The sequence below is a fragment of the Paramormyrops kingsleyae genome, unplaced genomic scaffold (assembly GCF_048594095.1).
Source record: "Paramormyrops kingsleyae isolate MSU_618 unplaced genomic scaffold, PKINGS_0.4 ups237, whole genome shotgun sequence".
Lineage (NCBI taxonomy): Eukaryota > Metazoa > Chordata > Actinopteri > Osteoglossiformes > Mormyridae > Paramormyrops > Paramormyrops kingsleyae.
Genome location: NW_027326175.1, coordinates 1,232 through 23,449, shown reverse-complemented (window position 1 = coordinate 23,449; position 22,218 = coordinate 1,232). Strand labels below are relative to the sequence as shown.

Genomic DNA, 22,218 nt, shown 5'->3' with positions numbered 1-22,218 from the left:
ACAACGATCTGCAACAAATCAACAGTAAACATTTCCAAGAAATAACTCGGCACAGGAGGCAGCCCGCGCATATTAAACGTTCGACATGCTGGTTATTATCTTCTGCCTTTACCTCTTTAAAGAAGATCCTGCTCTGATTCTGTTTGGGGTCGAATGCCGTCCCTCTAAATCCCCGCGTCTGTACTCGAGTGAGATTGCTGATTTCTCTGCTGAATCCGTCTGTTATATATGCCTTTGGTCTTGATCTGCGGAAGAGGCAGGTCCACGGCGCCGGCACCGCTGGGCAGGATACGGATCTGGGGGTTATAGGTTTTGGCATCATTCACTATTTTGATACCATTGTCTTACATCGATAACACCCTACATGAGGTAATACATATCTAGGAGCATAGTCACTGCACACATGGTTCAACAATCCATCCTAGCTAGGCAGCATGAACTACTATACGTTTTAATGTGCTAAACGAAAGATAGTAAATTAAGAGAAGGGGACTCCAATATTTTGACAGTCATTCATTTTAGTAGTGATATGGGTGTGTTTCGGTTAAAACTTCTCTTTTGGGATTTTTATATGTTTTCGCATTGAACATTAAGTGGGATATTGTCATTACATTCTTTCTTCATTGAATGTTGGAGGAAACCTCCCTGCCTCGTGCCCATAGGCTCCAGACACCCCGCAATCCTTAATAGGGGGTCGCGGCACTGTGACCTCACACCTCTGGGACCAGGGTTTGAGTCTCTCCATGTGTGTGGAGTTCGCATGTTCTCCCCGTGTTGTCATGGGGTTTCTTTCAGTTACTCCAGTTTTCCCCCCACAGTGCAAAAACATACTGAGGCTGATTGGAGTTACCAGATTGCCCATAGGCATGCTCTGTGATGGATCGGCACTCCATCTTGGGTTGTCCCCTGCCTTGTGCCCATAGCCTCTGTGATAGGTTCTGGACCCCCCACCCCCCATCAATTCTGAATAGAACAAGTGGTTTGAGAAAAAGTACGGATGGAGGAAAGCATTTGACTCCTTTATTGGATGTTAAAATGTGTCAGTATGAGTATGTTTTGTGCTACATATACTGACTACTGTTACACCCATGTTCACCGGCAACAATTCACACATACGATAACACTAAGGCTTGTACATTATTCTGCCTTATGTGCTGATTGCCTGAACACAGCAGATCTACTAAAATATTATCATACTGGATAGCTTATCATGCTACAAATAAGATTTTCTGTTTCTGTAAAGATCATTGCAGGTTTTAAGGGCTGCATGAATTGTTTGCATCACTGCCTTCCAGCTGTACAGTAAACAGAGACAGGAAGTCTGTGATCAGGACCAGTTTACGTTACCTAGCTGACACCGTTTGAAGGCACATACCCGAAATGAAAACCAAAACAAACTAAACAAACTAAAACCTTCTAAATTAAAACCTTCTAAAACCTTAACATATTTAAACCATTGAAATGTATCTGAGCAATAACAATAATTTATCAATACAATGATGACTGAGGAGGGCCATATAGTTCACTATATGTGGCCCTATATGCTGCCTGGAATCCACCCCCCAAGGGATTAGAAGTATATTTCTGTTTATTTCTTGGGAAATGCAATATTTATGGTAAACAGGGTGTTATCTTTTTATACCATGAAATGATAATTAAATGAAATCTCACAAGGGATGAGTGGAAGATAAGTTTGTAGATTAGCATGACCTTTTTTTCTAAACTGCCTGATAATGTAGACTATTTGTTACTTCCCTTTGACTAGAGATCATCGATCTATCCTTACTTGGACAGGCGTGTCAGTGGCAAGACTGGAGCATTAGTGTTGACTTCTGCGTTTGACACAGGACCAGAGACTTACTTTAGTTTAAACTTAATATATCAATAAAGGGACCATTATTAGTGTGTTTGCAACTATAGAATTAAACTAATTTCACTATACACGCAAAAAAATATTTAATTGCAATTATTACAGTGCTTATCCAAGCCTATTAAACACCACGTAAATCCTGTAATCGCGCAGGCGCAGTACTGCACGCTCTGGAAGCGCGCACTGGGCTGAGTCGGCGGGAGCGCGCTTCGGAGCGCCTCTGCTACGGGAAATGTGACTTTCAGGAAGTTCGTAGGAGTTGGACGAACAACGATCAGAAATCAATCGTGTAAATTTTTAATGAGAATAAAAGAGAAGCGAGAAAGTTGCACAATTATCTGTATGTAACTACCCAAATACTTTATAAGGTAGCCAAACGCATAGAGTTGTTTTTTTTTTTTTAAAACAAATATTCATTTCAAAATCACTCGCATTAGTAAGCAGCTGTTTTGATTATGCCTCAGGATTTTGTTTGTTTATTGGGACTACGTTCCTGAGAGATAGTATTTTATAGAGAACTAAAATACATTGATTTGGATAGTTAGAAAGTTAAAAATAAAACCAAGTGAACCTGTGTGAGTGACAGACAGGTAAGACCCTTAATTTAACGTGCTTACAGCTTTCCGGCCTCGGTCCGCGGCTGTCCACAACTATATAACGTGTTAGCTGATGTTCCCTTCCTTACCTTGCTTTCCATTTCCTGCGTTTAAAGCTTGCCGTAGCATTTATCTGCATATTAACTGAAGTGGAACTATTGTTTTAGACATAAAATTAGCTTAATAGTATTTCTGAGGATTCCCACCGTTGCATGTTATGTATGTTTATACGCAGCCAACTTCGGCACCGCTGGAAGCCGGCAAAGCTAAATCCACACTGTCTTGTAAGGCTTTAATAGTGTAAAAGTGAGTCTGTCTGTTCAAAGTGTACGTCAGTGTACTTCCACGAATTTTTTATATCATTAACAGCATTTTCTGCAAAATCTCGGTTCTGTGAACCAATAGACATTTTTCGGTGTTGTTCAGAGAGGTCCAGATATTTCAGAACACCTGATCACAAAGTGAGCTCTACCTGCTTGCCCATGGTCGTCTAGGCAAGACTCACATGTTTAAAAAAAGCATTGCATCTACACAGACAGTCATATTACTTCACAAATACCCATGTGCATGTTGTTACAACATCCATTGTCCCAGGGATAGTCATAGCCAACCAAAACACACATTCCGATGGATGACTTTCATTTTTGATACACATTTTATAAATGTGGCCCACAAAAGGCAGTCAAAGATGTCATTTCAGCTAATGTCAAGTTTTTTTAATTGTGGGCGAAAAACTCTTACCAGCGTGAAGACGTGCAGACTGCACACATACAGAGCCGGGGGTGTGAGTCGAACCCGCAGCCTTGGAGGTGTGAGGCCAGGGTGAGCCATCCTATTGGACAGCTTTTTTGAAATATCTAAAACTTGTCACCTTGCCCTGCTCTCCAGGTTCTGTCAGCAGCAGCATGAACCGCGTCCCACCCCTGCAGCCTCAAGTCTGCGGCCCCTGGGAGCTGAAGGAGCGCCTTGGAACCGGCGGCTTCGGCTTTGTCACCCGCTGGCAGAACAAGGTACCGGAAGCAGACCTCACTCTGTCATTAATGATCCTCAGCTTCACTGGGTGTCCTTTTCACTATGCTGTGATCAGTTTAAATATGGCAGCCCCACTGTAATGACTGAATTGTCCATTTCACTGTGACGGCTCCACTGTTGCTCTCCTAAAGTGTACAGCTTCAGTCTTGTAGTCGTCAGTCTTACTGTTATAGCTTCAGTGTAACATACTTACTGTGTCAGGATGACAGCCTCAGTCGTACTGTGACTCAATATATTGTGGAATCAAAAAGGCAGGACTTGTGTATGGACATTTATCCATTCTACGTTGCATTAATAACATCATTTTATTGGTATGTCTTTTTAAACTGCTTTTTGCAGCCATAAGTGATTGTTACTTTTGCATTTTTAATTCATACTCTTTGTAAGGAACAATCATTGAAATACTTTTGACAAATATAATCTGTGGAATTATTTAACTCCTACAAATATCTCATGACTCATATTTTCCTGTTTGTTTCTTAGTAGTTACAAATACTATTTATATATAAGTATAATTCATATAAATAACAAGAATATAAACATAATCAAACCATATATTAACACAGACTTTTATACAATTCTGCATGTACCAGTATCAGTACTCTGGGGGGAAAAATTGATTTATAGTTATAAGTCCTGTGTCCAATCTATTCCATAAATTGACCCCACTTGCCGATTATACATCTGTTCTTCAAAGTGGTATGAGCAAATTGCTTATTAAGTTTCCTCATCATTCATAACTTTTCATATTGTTTAATAATGTTTTTTGTAAGTTAGCAGGGAGTAAAACATTTCTTGCTTTATACATTATATTTGCAGTCCTTAATTCAACTACATTTCTTTACTTCAAACTTTGTGTCTTTAGTTACAGGAAATCAATGATTTCAGGTAAAAGTACCAATTTTTCCCGTGATGTCATTGCCCAGTTTGGAATGGGCAGTGCCCATGTGACAGCATGCATACTCACAGGATGCTAACTATCGTGTTCATATGTAATGGAGGCGTGCACTTCCTGCTCTTAGGTATACTATTCCTAGCCAGTTCCTGATTCTTCAGCACTTCCTCCTCCTCATGTCAGTTTCCCACAGCCTTTGTAGAGCTGTGCTTACAGTGCCATCCCGTATCGCAGTCGTTACTGAATTAAGTACCATTAAGGGCTCCACTCTCACAACCTGGGGAAAGACACTTAGCCTCGATTTTCTGAAATACATACAGTACTGTGCAACAGTCTTAGGCAGTCCACAGAAATGGCTAAAGCTATTTATCTGGGTAGTAAGTGCACTTCTGCTCAGAACAAAAAGCACAATTTAGCATTTTTTTATAGATACTTTATTGATCCCCTTGGGGAAATTGTGTTTACGCCTCCCTCAACTTGCTCTTTGCAGAGTAAGTTGTCCGCGAAGGGCAACCACCCGTAGCAGCGGTTAAGGGCCTTTGCTCAAAGACCCGCAGACGTGCTGAGGCTGGGTGACCTTCTGATTACAGGCACACAGGCTTAGCCCACTGAGCCACACGCTGCCCCGTACATTTGAACATATGTAAATGAAGAGTAACACAATAAAAACTAGTAAGAATTTCTCCTGTTCTCCAAAAAGTTACTGTGTCTTGCTGGATGGTTAGATGAACATCACTTTGGTTCCCAAACCTCTCTTCAGGGGCACCTCAGCCATCCCCGTGTATTTCTTAAATTTCACCACCAGCTCACTTAATTATTTAGTCTAAAAACGTCATTTTTAAAATTGATTAGCTATACAAGGCCTGCTAGTGGTCAAGTCAAAAAATAAATGGGTGTGTGGATGGTTGCTGCCAAATACTAAGGTGATTTTAGAAAAGGTTTTGAAAAGATAACATGCTTTGAGAGGCACAATAGCATAGTTTTACACCAACATGAAGATCATTTAAACATAAAGGCAGCCAAAGAAAATTTGCTCAGTACTGTAAATTAAACTGCACACTACTCATGCTGCTGTAGCTAAAATCTCTGTATACGCTGTGTTTTGGCCAGATGCATGTCTATGCTACATTAAGCACCTGGATTTTAATATGTTCTTTCAGTTTCTATAGCACCAGCCAGCCTGTTAAATTTTGAGTCACACAGGTGCAGTTTCTGGATCTCTTCTCAATCAGTGTTAAGCTGACATTCATTTCCTCAGCTGGTGTTTCCATCCCTTTGTTAAAGGGGGCCAATTATGCTCATTTGCTCTGTTCATAATTTTATTTTTGGGGACTATTAGAATGGATTAACATGCTTCTATTTCTATTCCCCCTCTGTTTGAAATGCTCAGTTAGAGCTTTAAGCTCCACCTCTGATGAGCCCAGTGTGCTCTGATTGGTTAGCTTGCCCTGCATGTTCTGCCCATCTTGTAGTCTGCAGACAGATAGTTTTAGGTAGCAGCCAATAAGGATTGTGTTACAACGTAACCTCACCATGTCACAGAAGTAAGGGCAGGAATTCCAACAATGTGTTTCTGGCAGATTAAAGAAGAGTGGAGTCTGTTACTCCGTTTGGTGTGTACTTTGGGCCTTAAGACTTTGTAGACCATTTACATGCACATAAAGCTATATAATGCACTGAAGGAAAGGGAAAAACGGAAAAGCATAAGAGGTCATCTTTAATTTTCTCGGAATGATTTGGGTTATGTCCCGTTTCCAGTGAGTACTTACAGCAGGCAGCCTTTAGGTGACCTGCGCCAGCTTGGAAAAGGTTCCCCTTAAACACACTATGTTGAGTGATGGAAGAGTGAGGACTGTTGTCATTGTGTTTCATGAGAGGATCATAAAAATGGCAGAAGGGTGTGTTATTTCCGACTTGTCACTGGGTGTTAGGGGCAGGCATGACAGCAGAGCAGGACAGGCCCTCCCAGTTGGGGTGCTGGAAGCGCCAGGGCGGAATGGCATCTGGGCAGTGTATGAGCTGCTGCTTCCAGGCAGTGTCTGTGCTGCCAGCTCCTTTCCGCCACACGCTTCCTGTAGCTGTGAAACCTGTGAGTTGAATTTGCAGGAAAAAAGTAACATGGGACTCATTTACTGTAACTAAAGGATTTGGCTTAGAAGCACTTGTGATGCATAATTATGGAGGTTATAATGTTAGCTGGCTTTCATCACGCCCTCTAAGTTAAGGTTTGACTTACAGTAGCCTTGGTGGATAAAGAGTTGTTAACATCTGAAACCTGGTATGTGGGTTTAATTTTTGCTGCCAGACATTGCTGGTTTATCTTGTTCTGTGTTACTGACTCCTCGGAGAGTGAGAGCGTTCCTTGACGAGGAGACGCTGGCCAGAGCCCTGTAACCAGAACGCTGGGTCTCAGTGAGGGGTGGAGGAGCTGCTGATGACCCTCCTGTTATGCATAAATGCTGGGAAGCAAAACCTCAGTCTTTCAAAAGGAGTCATCAGTGAGGTCTAACTGAGAGTATGACTCCCTGTGAGGTCAAGGGGTCAGGAATCTGACTGATTGGGGGCGTCAGTGAAATAGGTCTCCTCCAGCACAATGACACATGAACAGCTGAACAGAAAAAGCTCACAGGTCTGCTGGATGTGCAGTGTTAATTTGCACATTGCATGTTCTGCACATACAGTTGTCGCATCGCAAGGACCATAATAGCTGGGTTGAGACCATCAGTAATTTTCGCTAAAACATTTTTACTCTGTCATAGGAAACACAATTTAGCAAACTTTGGAATTTCAATGATTGTTCCTTTTCCAGATTATCTAGTATATGTTTTAAAAAAGCAACCACTGCTGGTTTTGCATGCACTCTGTAGACACTCTCCAAGCCAATCTTAATCGTTTTTGTCCTTGCCGTTGGACTCACTCATAGACAGTGTGGCGCGTTTGTGAGAAACGTGAACAAGAACTGGTTAATAAAAGGCATTTACCTTCCGAGCTGCTGAGTAAATTTTCAACTCCTTTTTTGTTTGCGATATGTATGAATCATCAATCCAGTATTGCAATCAAACATCTCAGTTTGAATTTTTGTCCAGTTTTATGCAGCCCTACCCAGAGAGAACACTATTGGGCTCTTCTCGACTTTGGGGTTACGTGTCAGATTTAGGTGTTGAGCTTCTCCGTAGGCGCTTTCACATCGAAGTTCCGGAAGCTGTTCCCTGGTTACAAGTTCCCTTAGCCCCCCTAAAATGTTTTTTACCCCCCCCCCCCCCAAATCAATGTGTATTTATTGGTTTTAATCATGAATAGTTTTCCATCAGTCCCCCCCCCCCCCAGTAAAGACTACACCTGTTTTTGAAGCTTCTGGCTACTTTCATACCACAAAACAGGATCTGGGACCTGTTTACGAAATCAGAACTGGAGATGCAAAAATCCTGCAGGTTAAACTTCACACATCATTTAAAACTGCACCACTATACCAAAAGAATGGAGAATGAACAACTTGTTTGTTAGTTATTCGGGGGAGCGATTGTGATCAAAATGGGACACAACCTTTTAATTCATAATTTATTCATACAATCCATGTCATGTTTATATTTCACTATTAAATGTGGCTGGTAGATTGATCTTTCTGTTTCATTGAAGAAAAAATGTTTAGCGTATTCTGCTAAAAACTGCTGGCCAGTTTCACTGCTGGCACCAGCGATATTAGACAAAAGTACTGTTTTGGTTATCAGTCAAATTGACTGATGCAGAAATATGGAGACACAAACAGAAAATGGACTCATTAAATAACTGAAGTACAAAAATAATTCCATCTGCTGAATTTTTGCTCTGCTAGTTATATCGCTAACTCCCAAGTTAGCTGTAGTTGCTTGTGGTCAACCAGCCAGCAAGCTAACACTGTAAGCACCTCCCCAGTAGTTTGTGTTTGAGTCTGGAGGAGGTACAGAAAAGGGTTCTAGAATTGCCTCTGAGGAAGTACAGGCCAAGTTCCTGAGGTATGAACTCGAGAAATGCTCCTGCTTCTGGGTCTGGGAAAAAGTTCTTGCGATTTGAATGCGCCTTGTAATAAACTGTAGATACTGTGTTTTATGTTTGGGTGTGGAACTCACCATTCAGGTTCTGCATGTCCATTGGTCCAACAGAGCTACACTTATGTCTGAATCTATATTGTGATATTTGTCACCTTGGAATGTCAACTTCATGTATGACACCTGTGAGGGACCAAGCAGTAAGGCAACACAAACACAGGAACTTAATTAAAGAAATAGGGCTTTATTAACTCCCAAAATACAAACAATAACAAACTCAAGATCTTAATAACTGGGCCCATAAAAGAGGGCAACAAAAAATAAACAAAACTTAACATTACAAAGCAAAGTCTTAACTGAAACAAACTGACCTTCTAATAAAGAGACATGAGGGAACATATATAGCGGTTTGGCCAAACCAATTAACACACAAAAGGGTAAACCAAATAATCACTACATATAATTAACCAGGGGTTGTCCTTTTGAGAGATCTCTGCCCTCAGCCACACCTTTATGCTGCATAGAAAAGACCATTCCCCCAGCCAAAGTAACTGCAAACCAAATGATTATCTAAATTAATCATTGCACACAACCCTACAATATCAACATATGCTACTGTAACCCCAACCACAAAAGGCAAAAATCAACTAAGACCTATGAATCACTGTAAATAAAGCAAAAACATACAAAATAAATCAACTAAGGATGCAAGCATGTATCAGGTCTTACTGTGTGGCTGTAGTCATCACACACCTTTAAAAAAATAAAATAAAATGCTGCACTGGGTCTGTAACTCAACTTTTACATTTTTTGTGCGTGTCTCATGCATTTTATCGTGTGGGTGTTCGTATGTGGTGTGCATGTTTGTTCATGTGCCCTAACAATGTCTGTGTGTGTGTGTGTGTGTGTGTGCGTGCGCATGTGTGTTTGCTCTCATGCAGGATACAGGGGAGCAGATTGCTATCAAACAGTGTCGCCAAGAGCTGAGCGCCAAGAACAGGGAGCGCTGGTGCCTGGAAATCAAAATCATGAAAAGGTGAGAAAAGGCCATATTTCTCAATTTCTCAAGTACAGAGTAGGGCTGGCCGATATCATATCGATATTATATCACGCATGCGCAATAATCACCATGGCGTCAGATGACAGGCAAAGCGTTTGGCCGGACGCCAGCTTTTCCGTGTTATACAGACTTTTATTTATGCCCGTAATTTGGTAAGAAGATTACTAGTATGACTTAAATATTAATGAGATGCATTTTGTGATACCCAAAAGTTAGTGATCTATATAAACTTTGTTTATTAAATTCTATTAGCGGGACACACCACATAATACTTTTTTGGGATACTACGGTTTGGTATACTACGGTTTGGTATACTACGGTTTGGTATATCTCAGTGCAATATGCACTGAAGACTCGGTGAAGAAGAGCAGCCACCACATCTTTTAAAAGAGGAGATCTTGTGAATAAATGATGTAAAAAGGCGTCGGCGGTGTGACTTTTTGCAGTTTGAAGTATGCTGGATTTATACTGATAATGACTTTTAGGCGTCATTCAAAGCCTCATTAATATTTTTGCCTTACTACTAAACTGCTTAACAAATTGTGGCCGTAAATAAACGTCCGTATTAGGGGTGGCACGGTTCACAAAACCCACGGTTCGGTTTGTATCACGGTTTTAGGGTCACGGTTTTCGGTTCTGTACGGTTCTTGTTATTTTTTCTTTTAATCTTTAACACTCCAGAAATGTACTTCAGCATATGATATATAGCTTAATTATCCACAATATAGGATACAGTATTAAAAAAGCTATATCATGTAATCATGCATAAACTGAATTTGACTTGACTTAAAGCACATTATTAAAATTATTAAACATTATTAATCCCAGAACAGTAATAAAATAAAAGTCTTGCCTTAACATAAATGCTAAAAGAATAGATCGCTTTAATCGCTATTACAGTTGGGTATGGGCATGCGGTCTTATTTAGAAAACATACTAAAAGAGACGCATATAATGTTTAATCATTCGTTTTGTATTTGTCCGGTCCACGGGGTTAATTTAATTGGGGATCGTTAAAATGATAGATCACCTATCTTGATTAAGCCTGATTCGGTTCGTTATATATATAAATATATATATATATATATATATATATATATATATATATATATATATATATATATATATATATATATAACGTGAAAAAAATTGGTATTCATTATATTGAATGTTCTTGAGTAATCGATAAAATCCAGTTTCTGTGTATGTACAAGACATCAATCTGTAATAGTTCAAAATATGTCCAGTTGATATGTCTAGTATGATCATCTGGCAATAGCCTGTAGGTCTGTGTGGTCAGACACTGCAATAAACAGAATTTTTAGGAACATGGCAAATGTTCACATTGCAGCATGGAAGCAGGCTCACTGTTACAACGCTGACCGGGGAAGCAGAGGCGAGGAGACCTAGGATCGGGGGAATGCGGGGTTTAATGAGCAAAAGGAACACAGACGAGCGGTAAAGCAGAATTGCAATATAATGACCGGACTGGAGAAAGAAACGGAAACGCGGACTAAATACAATGGAGTAATGACAAATTTGACAACAATCAGGAACAGCTGGTAAACACGGGGAATCCACACAGGGTTAACGAGGGGGCGTGGCACACGGAAAGAGCGGACGATCGAGGCATGACACTCACTGGAGTGCTTTGTCACAGATAACTTAATTTTCTTTAACAAAGTGCCTAACCGCACATTAAATAAAGTCACACAACAAAGGCGCACAACAGTGTTCAGATGTTGTGCTATCGGTTGGCTGAAATTTAAACGTTTTCTTCAGAGACGGTGGTAACGCCGAAAACACGAGCTAAACGCAGCAAACGAAAGGCTACCGGAAATTACTTAGCTGGCTGAACTTTTACCGGAACTACGTCACAACGCTCTGTGCATATAGCCTATTCTTTCGCGCGAAAGGGAAACACACTGACGTCACATACGGGGCACGAGGCTACATTGCGCATGTCATGAACCGTCGAACCGTGCGACGCATGCATGCTCCGAACCGAGACAAGCGAACCGAACGGTTCGGTTTTTTTTCATGAACCGTGCCATCCCTAGTCCGTATAGCACCGAAAAGCTGCCGCCTGGCCAAATGTTTCGCCTGTCACCTGAAGCCCTGGTGATTATTGCACATGCGCAATGCAATGCCCTACTACAGCCCTACTACAGAGTAACAGCCATAACTCTGTATCTGCTCATCCTGCTTTTTGCATTGTCTGGGCCTCCTCACCTCACAAAATCACTTGTGGCACAATGGGGACCAATCGGTGGCCTCTTGTAGCACAGCCCTACGGCCGCCTAAGGGTGCCACTCAGGAGGACAGGTTAGAGTGGAGTTCATTTCAGCTCTGTCGCCCATGTTCTCTGCAGTCTGTATCTCAACACCAATGTTCTTGGCTTGGGCTAAAATCAACGTTCCAATGGGTCAGGAAGCTCGTCCTTAGTGTGTTTTTTTTTTTTTCCCCTTGCACCGGTGGTATGGGGGTTTCTCTCAGGGTTACGATCTGGGCAAACAGGCGTTTGAGATCCAGGCAGGAAAACAAGGGTGGCGTATTTTAAGATTCCCCAGCAATAAAAGTGACCGACGACATAATGAGGACATGAAAGCCTCAGCTATTTTTACCCTCCCGCCTGTTTTATGGAGCGCCGCGCGCAGACGGGCTTGACGAAAAACACGGGCCTCCAGGCTGTCGTGGTGTCGGCCCTGGGGGCCTGTGGCTTATTTGTTTTCGGGTTTTCCGTTTTAATACCGTCTCCTACAGACAGACTGGGTCTGGGCCGCAGGACCTGCTGCACCTACGCAGCAGAGACCCACAGAGCCGCACACCGCAGAAGCAGCCAGACCTCCTCCCCACACACAACCCGAAATGCACTCCGGCTCACACGGCTCTGCCAGGAGTGCTTTGCGTAGCCTGGCCGTAATGTACGTCACTTGACCGAAAATGACTGAAGACCTCCTGCTGTTTGTTTGTTATGTCTTAGTGTTTGTTCAGTCGAGCTCCATCGGAATCAAAGGACTTGGGTTATTTCGGCATTAGCCGGGGGCGGGGGGCATGACTGCCAGAGTCCATTAGAAGGGGTTGTGGGGGCAGACATGATGAGTCCATTAACCTGTATTTCTTCAGAAAACACGTGCAGCACATTAAATGTAAGCACTAACCAAGCATCAAAAGAATGATAAACATAATAGTAATATCAGTAGGTGGATATGCTCATGGTAGGAAATGGGAACACAGCTTTTTTATTGGCCTCTCTGACGTCAGCGCATAGTGCTGCCTCTCTGCACTTCCTGTGAATTGACCCGGCATCTCATGTGTAATATGATGAAATGTTCTGATTGGGCTGGTTATCTCTCACTGTTAGTCATGTACTGAACAAAAATAACATTCCTACAGAGTTTCTTGTCAATTGTTTTAAGTTTTGTAATTTGTAATTTTTTTTTTTTGTGATCATATTTTTCTTGGATTATGAAGTGAAAATGAAGGAGTTGTCTTTTCTTAACACTTGTTATTTCAGTTATATGGTTCTGTTTGCCATCTGGAATCGATTTTGTTTTTGTCAGATGTTATTTTTCCAAGTTTTCAATAGAACATTTACAAGTGGAAATGTAAAGCAGCTCAGGCCATAGTGGTTCAGGGAAACAGAGTGTTTGAATACTTTTGGGGAAAATAATATTCAGAGAGGGATTTGCACCGTTGTTCACACTTGAACTTGACAGGACGAGTGATGACTTTACGAATATCCTGGATATGACGTTAAACTTAATCTGGTCCTTCAAGCGGTCCTCCAACTTGCAGGGAAAATTGAGGGGGTTGGTGGCGAGATTGGTGCTCCAGCCAGCATAGAAACTTCACACAGCTCCGACCAGCCAAACAGCACACTTCCCTGCTCTCCACAGGAGTAGCTCTGCTGCAGCCACACACAGGAAGGCTGCACACACCATGAAGGGGATGGAGGGGGAAAGTCCTTGGGAGGCTCATCCCTGGAAGAGTTGATACCGCCGGAGAGCCAATAGGATCAGACTTGTTGGGGATTGGAACTGGTGTGGTGCTGAGGTGTCACCCGCTGCATGGAAGCACTTGGGTCCCAATCTGAGGAGGCCCATCCGGGTCGGCACATGGAACATCTTATCTCTCTGGCAAGATGACCATCTTTCTCTGCTGTAGGAGGAGCTTCGTAAACTTAACATTTCAGTGGCGGCCTTCAGAACAGTGAATAGCCAGACCTCTGTAAGAGGATACACCAGTTATTAGTCTGCGGTGAGTTTCTCAACGCCTTAACGCTGCATCAATCGTAAGGTTTCTTTTACATAGAACTTACGAACGACGTAGTGTTAAGTATGTTTCGAGAAACCGAGCGCTGGTCACTGTCATGGCTGCCAGACTCAGGGATAGGCTGTTACTGTGGCGAATTGGGTCATCCCGCTGCTATCCGGTGTCACTCCTTTCAACGAGTGTATTATGAGATTCAGGCTGAGACTCTATCTGAGTGTCTTGTCTGTTGTCTATTGTCCCAGTGTATGCTCCAACCATGGTGAGTGATGTCTCAATGAGGGAGACATTTTATTCGTCGCTTCACTTGGTGGTTGATGGGTGCCCATGAGGTGACAGTCCTCTGGTCATGGGTGACTTCAGTACGATCACTAGCACTGACAGGGCTGGTTATGAGGATTGTGTTGGTTCCCATGGGTTCCTTCACTTTGCTAAAGGTCAGGTGCATATCTCTGTGTCTTGGTTCCAGCATCCTAAGCACCATCGTTGAACTTGATATTCCAATACTGGTGGTGTGGTGGTGGGCAGATGCTGGAGGCTCCTGCAGACCTGCTGGGTTTACAGAAGTGCCCAGTTTGTGAATTCTAAGCACAGATGACTTGTTTTTGCTACTCTGAAGATCCAGCCTAGGTTCTGTAGGCTACCACCTACTCGGGCTATGAGGCTGGATGTAGCCAGACTCTAAGATCAGGCTTTTTCTAATGTATGAGGAACTTGCAGACTTGGGTACGACTGCTGATTCTAACATGATGTGGGAGACCTTCTGAGACAAGACCCTGAAAGTTGCTGAGGGTTGTGTTGGTGTTGCTGGTGTGCTCAGAAGGAGGTGTTCCATCTCACAGAGCACCCTGGAGATTATCAAAAGGAGTCACAGCGCATGGCTTTATGGCGTATCCGGTGTATACCGGGACCTGAGAGGGATGGCTTTGAGGGCAGATAAGGAGGCGTTGGTTAGAGCCGTCTGTGAGCAAGTGACACTCCATCTATGGTCTAGCAACCCACATCCTGCTTACTGAGGAACTGAGCATTACGCACATCTGAATCTGCTCCTCAGACAGTTGCAGTGAGGGCAGGAGATGGAATGGATTTTCTGGATGACACAGCAGTTGTGACCCACTTGGCTGGCTACTTTGAGCAGCTGTTTAAAACTGATCCTCTGGCTAGGATGTTGAACATCTCTGGGTCCACAGTTCTTGAGGCTGATCTCACCTAATGACTGACTACCTAATCTCACTGAGATTGGACAGGTGGTGAACCAGCTGAGGGGAGGAAAGGCTACAGGGATCTGTGGTATCTGGGGTGAACTTCTCCAGGCTGGTGGTAAGGCTGTCCTCCAGGCATTGCAGGCAATCATTGCTTCCATTTGGGAGATGGCATCATCTCAACTGACTGGAAAATGGTACTTGTTGTCCCTATCTGGAAAGGGAAGAGTGATCGCTTGGATTGCAGCAACTACAGGGTGATAACACTGCTCTCTGTGCTGGGTAAGGTCCTTCCTAGGGTCACTTGCTTGCCTGCCAGTGACCAGAGCAGTGTGGTTTTACACATAAGAAGTCTACCATCTACGGCATCATGGCACTGAGAGTTCTCATCAAGCGAAAAACGTGAATTTCGGCAGAGTTTCTTTGCAGGTTTTGTTGATTTTCGTAAAGCGTTCAACTCGGTTGACCAGGTTGCCCTGTAGGACATCCTGAGACTTCACAGGATCCCTCCAAAGTTGCTGGATGTCATGGTGGCTTGTACACCAGTACTATGAGTGCTGTGCAGAGTGGACACTGAACCTCTGTCACTGCAGTACCTGGGGAGTTGCCAGCTGGGACCCGGAGGTGTTTAGGTGTATGCTGGATGCGGCAACACACTACGACAGTGCAGGCTCCCAAACCAGACCTGACCTTAGAAATAATCATTATCTTAATTGATAGCTAGGGATGTATCATAAATCTAATAATTACACATGGAGACATTTAATTGCAGAAGGAATTCTTGGGTTTGCAGACTTTTTTTCCCCATCTGTATAAACATACTCCTATGACATTATGGGCTTAACAGGATGAGTTGTGAATCAGATGCAGTGATAGCGATGAATTACGCATGTTGTTTATCATTCTGCTAAGAGAAAAAAATGGATGGAATTAGAGATTAAATTTGTGCCTCATGTAAGAAAGGAATTTAGGAAATTTGATTTATTAATTGCAAAAATGTTTTATATTTTGTGCGCATGGTATTAATATATACAGTATAATAAGAACTTGTGCTGATTATCTAAACAGCACTAACTGTCTTGTGTTTGTTTTTAAAAAAATGTATCCATACTAACTCTTGGCGGGGGGGAGCATAGTAGGAAAATATCTTATCCTTTTATTGTTTACAAAATGAACAGGGCAGTACTGTATGATGCAATAAAACACTAGCAGTAAATACATGAGTGGAAAATTCATTCCGAATTCTTCAGGATTTTTCTCTTTAAAATGCCAGGTTCAGTTTTCACCTTTTGAAATGGGTTGGGATTTATGTGCACTTTTCCCTGATGGACCCCTGCTACAGCAGTAACCTGAGGTTGCACCTGGCCAGCTCACCATTCCCAAACAGGGATCCACGGGACTCTGGCAAGTGGCAGCTTTGTGGTTACAGAAGAGACTGAGCTGCTGCGGTTCACAGCCAGTGAATAAATTGTTTAGTATTGGCCTGTTTTTCTGCCTCTTCTTAATAAGTTTGGTGGTGTTTATCAACCTCAATGGGAGCGTCTTGGAGTGTCTGTTTCCTGAGACTGACGCAGCCTGTTTGTGCTGAATGCCTGTGGCTTTACCCTAACCAAATAAAGGCATCTTTCTAAACAGACTGTTAAACCCTAATCTCTGATTTTTATTGTGTATTTATTTATTTTAAAATACGTGGTTTTTGCGGTTGTTTTGCTACCTATAATGATGAGGGAAACATGAGGTGTGTGTATGTCGATATTATTGCATAAATGACATAGACCCAGTGTCCTACAATGTAATAAAAACATGATACGTTTTACCTTGTGAGGACATTTTTCCTGTCGTCTCAAGGGAAAACTCAGGAAGTGAACTGTGTGTGTGTGTGTATGTGTGTGTGTGTGTGTGTGTGTGTATGTGTATGTGTGTGTTTATGTGTGTGATGGTATCTCATTTCCCTCAGACTGAACCATGAGAATGTGGTGGCTGGTCGGGATGTCCCAGAAGAGCTGCAGAAACAGGGCCCCAATGATCTCCCCCTGCTGGCCATGGAGTACTGTCAGGGTGGCGACCTGCGAAAGGTTAGAAACCTGTCCACCCCCAAGGCATACCAGTGTACAATCCCATTACGATGGTGCTCCCTTAATATGTCCTGACAGTAAACCCTCCCAGTACACCCCCACATACCTTGCTTTGAGTTGATGGTCGTGTCACTGAAGTGCTGCTGGACCTTCTGTCCCTGCAGTACCTGAATGGGCTGGAAAACTGCTGTGGAATGAGAGAGGGCTCCGTCCTGATCCTTCTGCGGGACATTTGTGAGTATCGAGGGACAATAGGCTCCCACTTCACCACACACGCACGCACGCACACACGCACGCACACACGCACGCACGCACACACGCACGCACACACGCACGCACGTTTTTTTTGTCAGGTTGCCAAGCATTGGACCTTATGACAAAATTACAGATAAACATGAACAAACGTAAATTAGTGAGAGGAGAACAGAAACAATTTGAATCCCACCGATGTGGAACGGCAGTGGAAAATGCAGTATGATAACTTGAAATGTGTTTGCGATGCAGCCTGGATGTAAAGACCATACCGAATTACCACCCTTGTATCCAGTTAATGTCATTTCTTGGATGACAAAATCTTACAAATAATTTTGTCGTCTAATTCTTATTTGGGTTATTCAAAGCTAAGAAAGGTTCTGCCAAACATGATTGCGAGTAAATCTTTAAATTATGATGAAGTCTTCCTGGATATGTCACACAACAGAGCTGTTCCTCCTTTTTCTCAGCAAATACCCACTGGCGCGGAACCTTGCATGATTCAGGGCTTGTCATCACCATGTGTGGCCGGCCTGTTAGATTGGCTCAGCAGTGAAAGCAACCCCTCTAGCTAGGCCAAGAAATAAGTACTGATGTCAAAAATATCATTCAATACAATGAAAATATTTAGTCATGCATTACTCAGAAATCCTGATGTCTTGTAGATAATTCCTTTTTGGAACTGGTTAGCAGGGTTTCACTTCAGAGGGATCAGGCAATCCACAAAATGACGTTTAATAACTGATAATAATGGATTTCACTGCATTGCAGTGCCAGGATTGTTTAATTGGGGGTGTAGTAGCAAGTAAAGGCCTGATGAGCTTTTAGTCTAGTTACAAAAACTGTATGGGTGACTGCGCCCCCCTCCCCTGCAAATGACAGCCTCTGCGCTGACCTACCTTCACAAGAAGCGGATCATCCACAGAGACCTCAAGCCAGAGAATATCGTTCTGCAGCAAGGAGACAAGCGAGTGAGTCACTACTCTGTACCTTTGTTGTGTTTCCCTTAGTGGAGCGGCATTCATCCCAGTATGGTCTCACGGCACTACAATGTGGATCTCCATTTACACAATGAACCCTCTGCTCATTCCTGCATATCAAAGACAGGATGAGAGCAACACTCATGTAAAAAAGTATCTGCTAGTTACAGGCTTTTTGCTGTGCTGTGGTCTTGAAAGCTGACTGAAACATATTAGGCTGAGACTTCAGTGTGGTATGGTGTCCCTGTGTGTAGCATATGGGCTCACCCTGTCGGCTTGTGTTAGAGTTGTATTCCCGCTCCCTCTGTATGTGTACAGTTTGCATGTTCTTCCCCTGCTAAATGGGGTTTATAAATTCTTAGTGGTATATGCCCTCTGATGGCCTAGCATTAGGGCTGAGCGATTTGGAGAAAATATCTAATCGCGATTACGATTTGATTTGCGATATTTTTTATATGTCAAGTTTCAGCTCAATATTGAGTGTGTAATAGAATTGCTTCCAACATGAATTTTACTTTTTTGAATTACCAGACAACAAACTGCGACTGTTATGTTAAATTAAGTAATGATAAAAATAAAACAATTCCATTTAAAAGAAAAACAATAGCGGTCTTGCAGCTAACCTTGCTTGGACCCCTAATAACACTAGAACCGCCGTTTCCCACGCCAATGAACATGAAACTCCTTTAACCTCCAAGCAAGACATACTTTGGTGTATGCAGCTCTCTTGTTTGCTCTGTTGTGCCGTTGGTGTTAATAACAGCAACGAAATCTAACACCCTCAACCGAAAAGCGATAAGGTTCTTAATAGAATGGCTTCTCTGTCCTGTCCAGTAAATTTTCAAACGCAGTATGCATTTTATAAAACGTTGAATAAATAGATGTAGTTATTGGTGATTTCATGTTACTCCAAGTTTCCGCTTTTTAACAACTGTATAATGTTATTTTTTTATACAAATCAACTCAGGTGATGCAATTTAATGTACCAGACGCTTCCCTACTTACGAATGAGACGTTCTGAATGGCTGTTCGTAACTTGAAATTAGAGCTGGGCGATATGGCAAAAAAAAATAAATTCCTGTATTGACCGATATCGATAATTATCAATATTATAGTTTCACAATGCTATTCCATGTAATAATGTAATAATCAAAATAATAATAAAAATAACCCTATTCTGACAAATAGAATGAATACATTGAAATAAACAATATTAGTAAACAAATACTTATTTTCCAACAAATTTTTCTGTTTACATACAAAATTCCCTTAAAATTATAAAAGGTTATTGATTTTCAAGTATTCAAAGAAACATAGTTCAAATTACCAAACCATATAATAATGTAACAATGTGCAAAACTGTATAATATTGCAAATATGTTAAAGGGTAAATATAAAATAAAGCAGGACAGAACTGACTGCAACAAGTATCTTCCTGTATTCTTGGTCTCTTAAACACTTTTTTAAAATCTGAGGTAGAAAAGTATCTAAACCAAACAAAAAACACTTATTCAAAAAATGCCAAATCATGGTTAGACTTTTTTGTCCGGTGCTGCAAAACGTCACCACGCGTCACCATGTCACATGGTACAAAATCCTAGCGAGAGCAAGACGACTTGAGACAGACCGTGCAGCACAAACTGAAACCGCCTCCGTGACGACACAACTTTGCCCTTATTGCCTGAAGATTTTAGTCACACGCATGACGTTTGTATCCCAAGAAGTTCCAATGCGTTATCTGCTATTTCTCCCAAAAAATACATAAAGCAGTGAGAACTGGTTTTCAGTTTATTTACTTGGTAAAATAAAGTTTAAATAAATTACATAAATGCTCTAACAGTACACGTAAGTTAGTGGTTTGTTTATTGTTAGTTACTGTAATGTTGCGCTGCTTTATTTGTTTAATCGTCCAGTCTGTGAAGAAGGCATTCAAGTAAGAATTGCATTGTACTCTGTACATGACAATAATAACTTTGAATCCTTGAAATACATGTATTTGATCTTTTTCCTGGCAGCTATCTTTTTACACAGGGCCACTATACACAATAGTTCTATTCACTTCTAACAGTTTGTATCAGGAGTTGGTTATTGTAAAGGAAGTAATGTGCATGCAGGTGATATTTGTATAGATTTATCTACACCCTTCTGGCAGTGCTGTCATTGCAGTCAGGTCTCGCACACTACGAGGAGTAGAAGTTGTCCGACTTGGCTGCAGTCAGTTTATACTCCACCCTTGCAGCCACCGGCAGATCGCGTTCCACGTCACGTCAGCTGCAGACAGATCTAAGCTCAAGTCGAACGCACCCATTGCTTCTTTAAGGGAGGATGGGCAAAATTATAACGTCGTCGGTGATTGGCTGTTGTGCTTGCATTCAGTAAACCTCTGCTCGATAGGCCATTGAGTTGTCTGTCTCAGCGCATTCTCTAAAACGGAGCAAATTTGGTTGATCGAGTTTTATTGTCTGTGTGTATCATAGTGATCGTCCTCATTTTTTATCGATAAAAAATCTAGATCGTTTTATCGCCCAGCAGAACTTGAAATGTTCGCAAGTTGTTATTCAACATCATTTTAAGGGTATACGCAAGTACAAAGAACTAGGATGCTGGGAGTACACACGCTACGCTGCTGCAAGGTGGGAGTAGCAGCCAGAAGTCGTAGTAGGCGGAATTGGTGTCTAGAAAAAAAAATTTGATGCTGCGGACAGGGAACGGGAGCCCAAGGAACAGAAAGTCCTCTTCATTCGTATGTCTGAAAGTTCATAAGTTGAAAGTTCGTAAGTACAGGACCGTCTGTATATGTAGGTACATCTTCAGGGTTGTGAGCTCTCGACACATCTGGCATGAGATTCACGCTTTCAGACTCTCACGCAAGAAAACGTATGGCAAATATATGTGTAATTCCATTATAAATCTAAAATTAGCTACATCAAAAGCTTTGGGGTGGTTTGCAAACCCTACAGACTATTTACAAGGTAATAAAACTATTACTTGCAAAATGCATGTGCATTTGTCTGCAGATTTGAATCTGATTGAAAATCTCACTCTATACCGCAAATTAAGTACGAATTAGCATATAAAGGTTAAAATGCATGATAATTTCTTGTCATATCGACGCAAATACACATAAAATACGTATGCATTCACGCTGTTACAACAACTGATTGCCGCACATATCATTTTTAAAGGTGAATGTGTACTTGTGTACCAGTTATGTCAAACCCTGTGTATAATGCATATCCTAAACTGCTGCCTTTGCGATTTGTTAATTGCTTTGTTTCAAATCACAGTTTCAATTTGAAATCAATAAATCATTTACCCCTAACTGGCATCCTGTGCAGGGTTTTGCCATCCGTAACTGCTTATTCAGTATTACGGTAATATTAGTATTTTTAAGTATTTAGTAAGTACTTTTAAGGATTTATTGATTCTAAGATTGTCTTTCTTTATCTCAGTTGATCCATAAGATCATAGACCTGGGTTATGCTAAGGAACTTGACCAAAACAGCCTGTGCACCTCCTTTGTGGGAACTCTGCAGTATCTGGTAAGATTCATGCTTGTTTTTTACTCCACATGGCCAATGGTTTTAAATTTACTTGTGTTTTCTGCCTAATCTTCATCTCTCCCAGAGCCCTGCTACCACCTGATGACTTTCTTAGTTAATTCCCTGTGGTTCTTGAATTACTCCAGCTAATTGTTTGTTCCTTTCCCCCATTAATTCCTGTGGTTCTGCTCCTTTTCTCCTGCCCCTTGTGCCCTTGGCCAGGCCCCGGAGCTGGTGGAGCAGCAGAAGTACACAGTGACGGTGGATTACTGGAGCTTCGGGACACTGGTGTTTGAGTGCATCACCGGCTTCCGCCCATTCCTGCCCGCGTGGCAGCCTGTGCTCTGGTACCATCATGCACCTCTCCACGCCACCAGCTCATGTTTATTAGACAGCACATTATTTGATCTAGTACAG

At 42.0% G+C, this 22,218-nt stretch overlaps 2 protein-coding genes across 2 annotated transcripts in view; one reads left to right on the top strand and one right to left on the bottom strand.

Annotated features, from left to right (window-relative positions):
- LOC111854365 (plasminogen activator, tissue) overlaps nucleotides 1–252 on the bottom strand; it is a 15,843-nt gene extending 15,591 nt beyond the window's left edge. Inside the window, exon 1 of the mRNA XM_072708704.1 lies at nucleotides 113–252. The gene's annotated coding sequence lies outside the window, so the exon portion shown is untranslated. The remainder of the gene's footprint in view (nucleotides 1–112) is intronic.
- Nucleotides 1–22,218, top strand: part of LOC140587439 (inhibitor of nuclear factor kappa-B kinase subunit beta-like) — a gene marked incomplete at its 3' end in the record, with an annotated part of 22,647 nt that extends 429 nt beyond the window's left edge. The window contains exons 2-8 of the mRNA XM_072708703.1: nucleotides 3,355–3,476; nucleotides 9,360–9,454; nucleotides 16,910–17,027; nucleotides 17,192–17,261; nucleotides 18,162–18,250; nucleotides 21,712–21,801; nucleotides 22,024–22,218. Coding sequence (XP_072564804.1) covers nucleotides 3,372–3,476; nucleotides 9,360–9,454; nucleotides 16,910–17,027; nucleotides 17,192–17,261; nucleotides 18,162–18,250; nucleotides 21,712–21,801; nucleotides 22,024–22,218 — 762 coding nt within the window. The remainder of the gene's footprint in view (nucleotides 1–3,354; nucleotides 3,477–9,359; nucleotides 9,455–16,909; nucleotides 17,028–17,191; nucleotides 17,262–18,161; nucleotides 18,251–21,711; nucleotides 21,802–22,023) is intronic.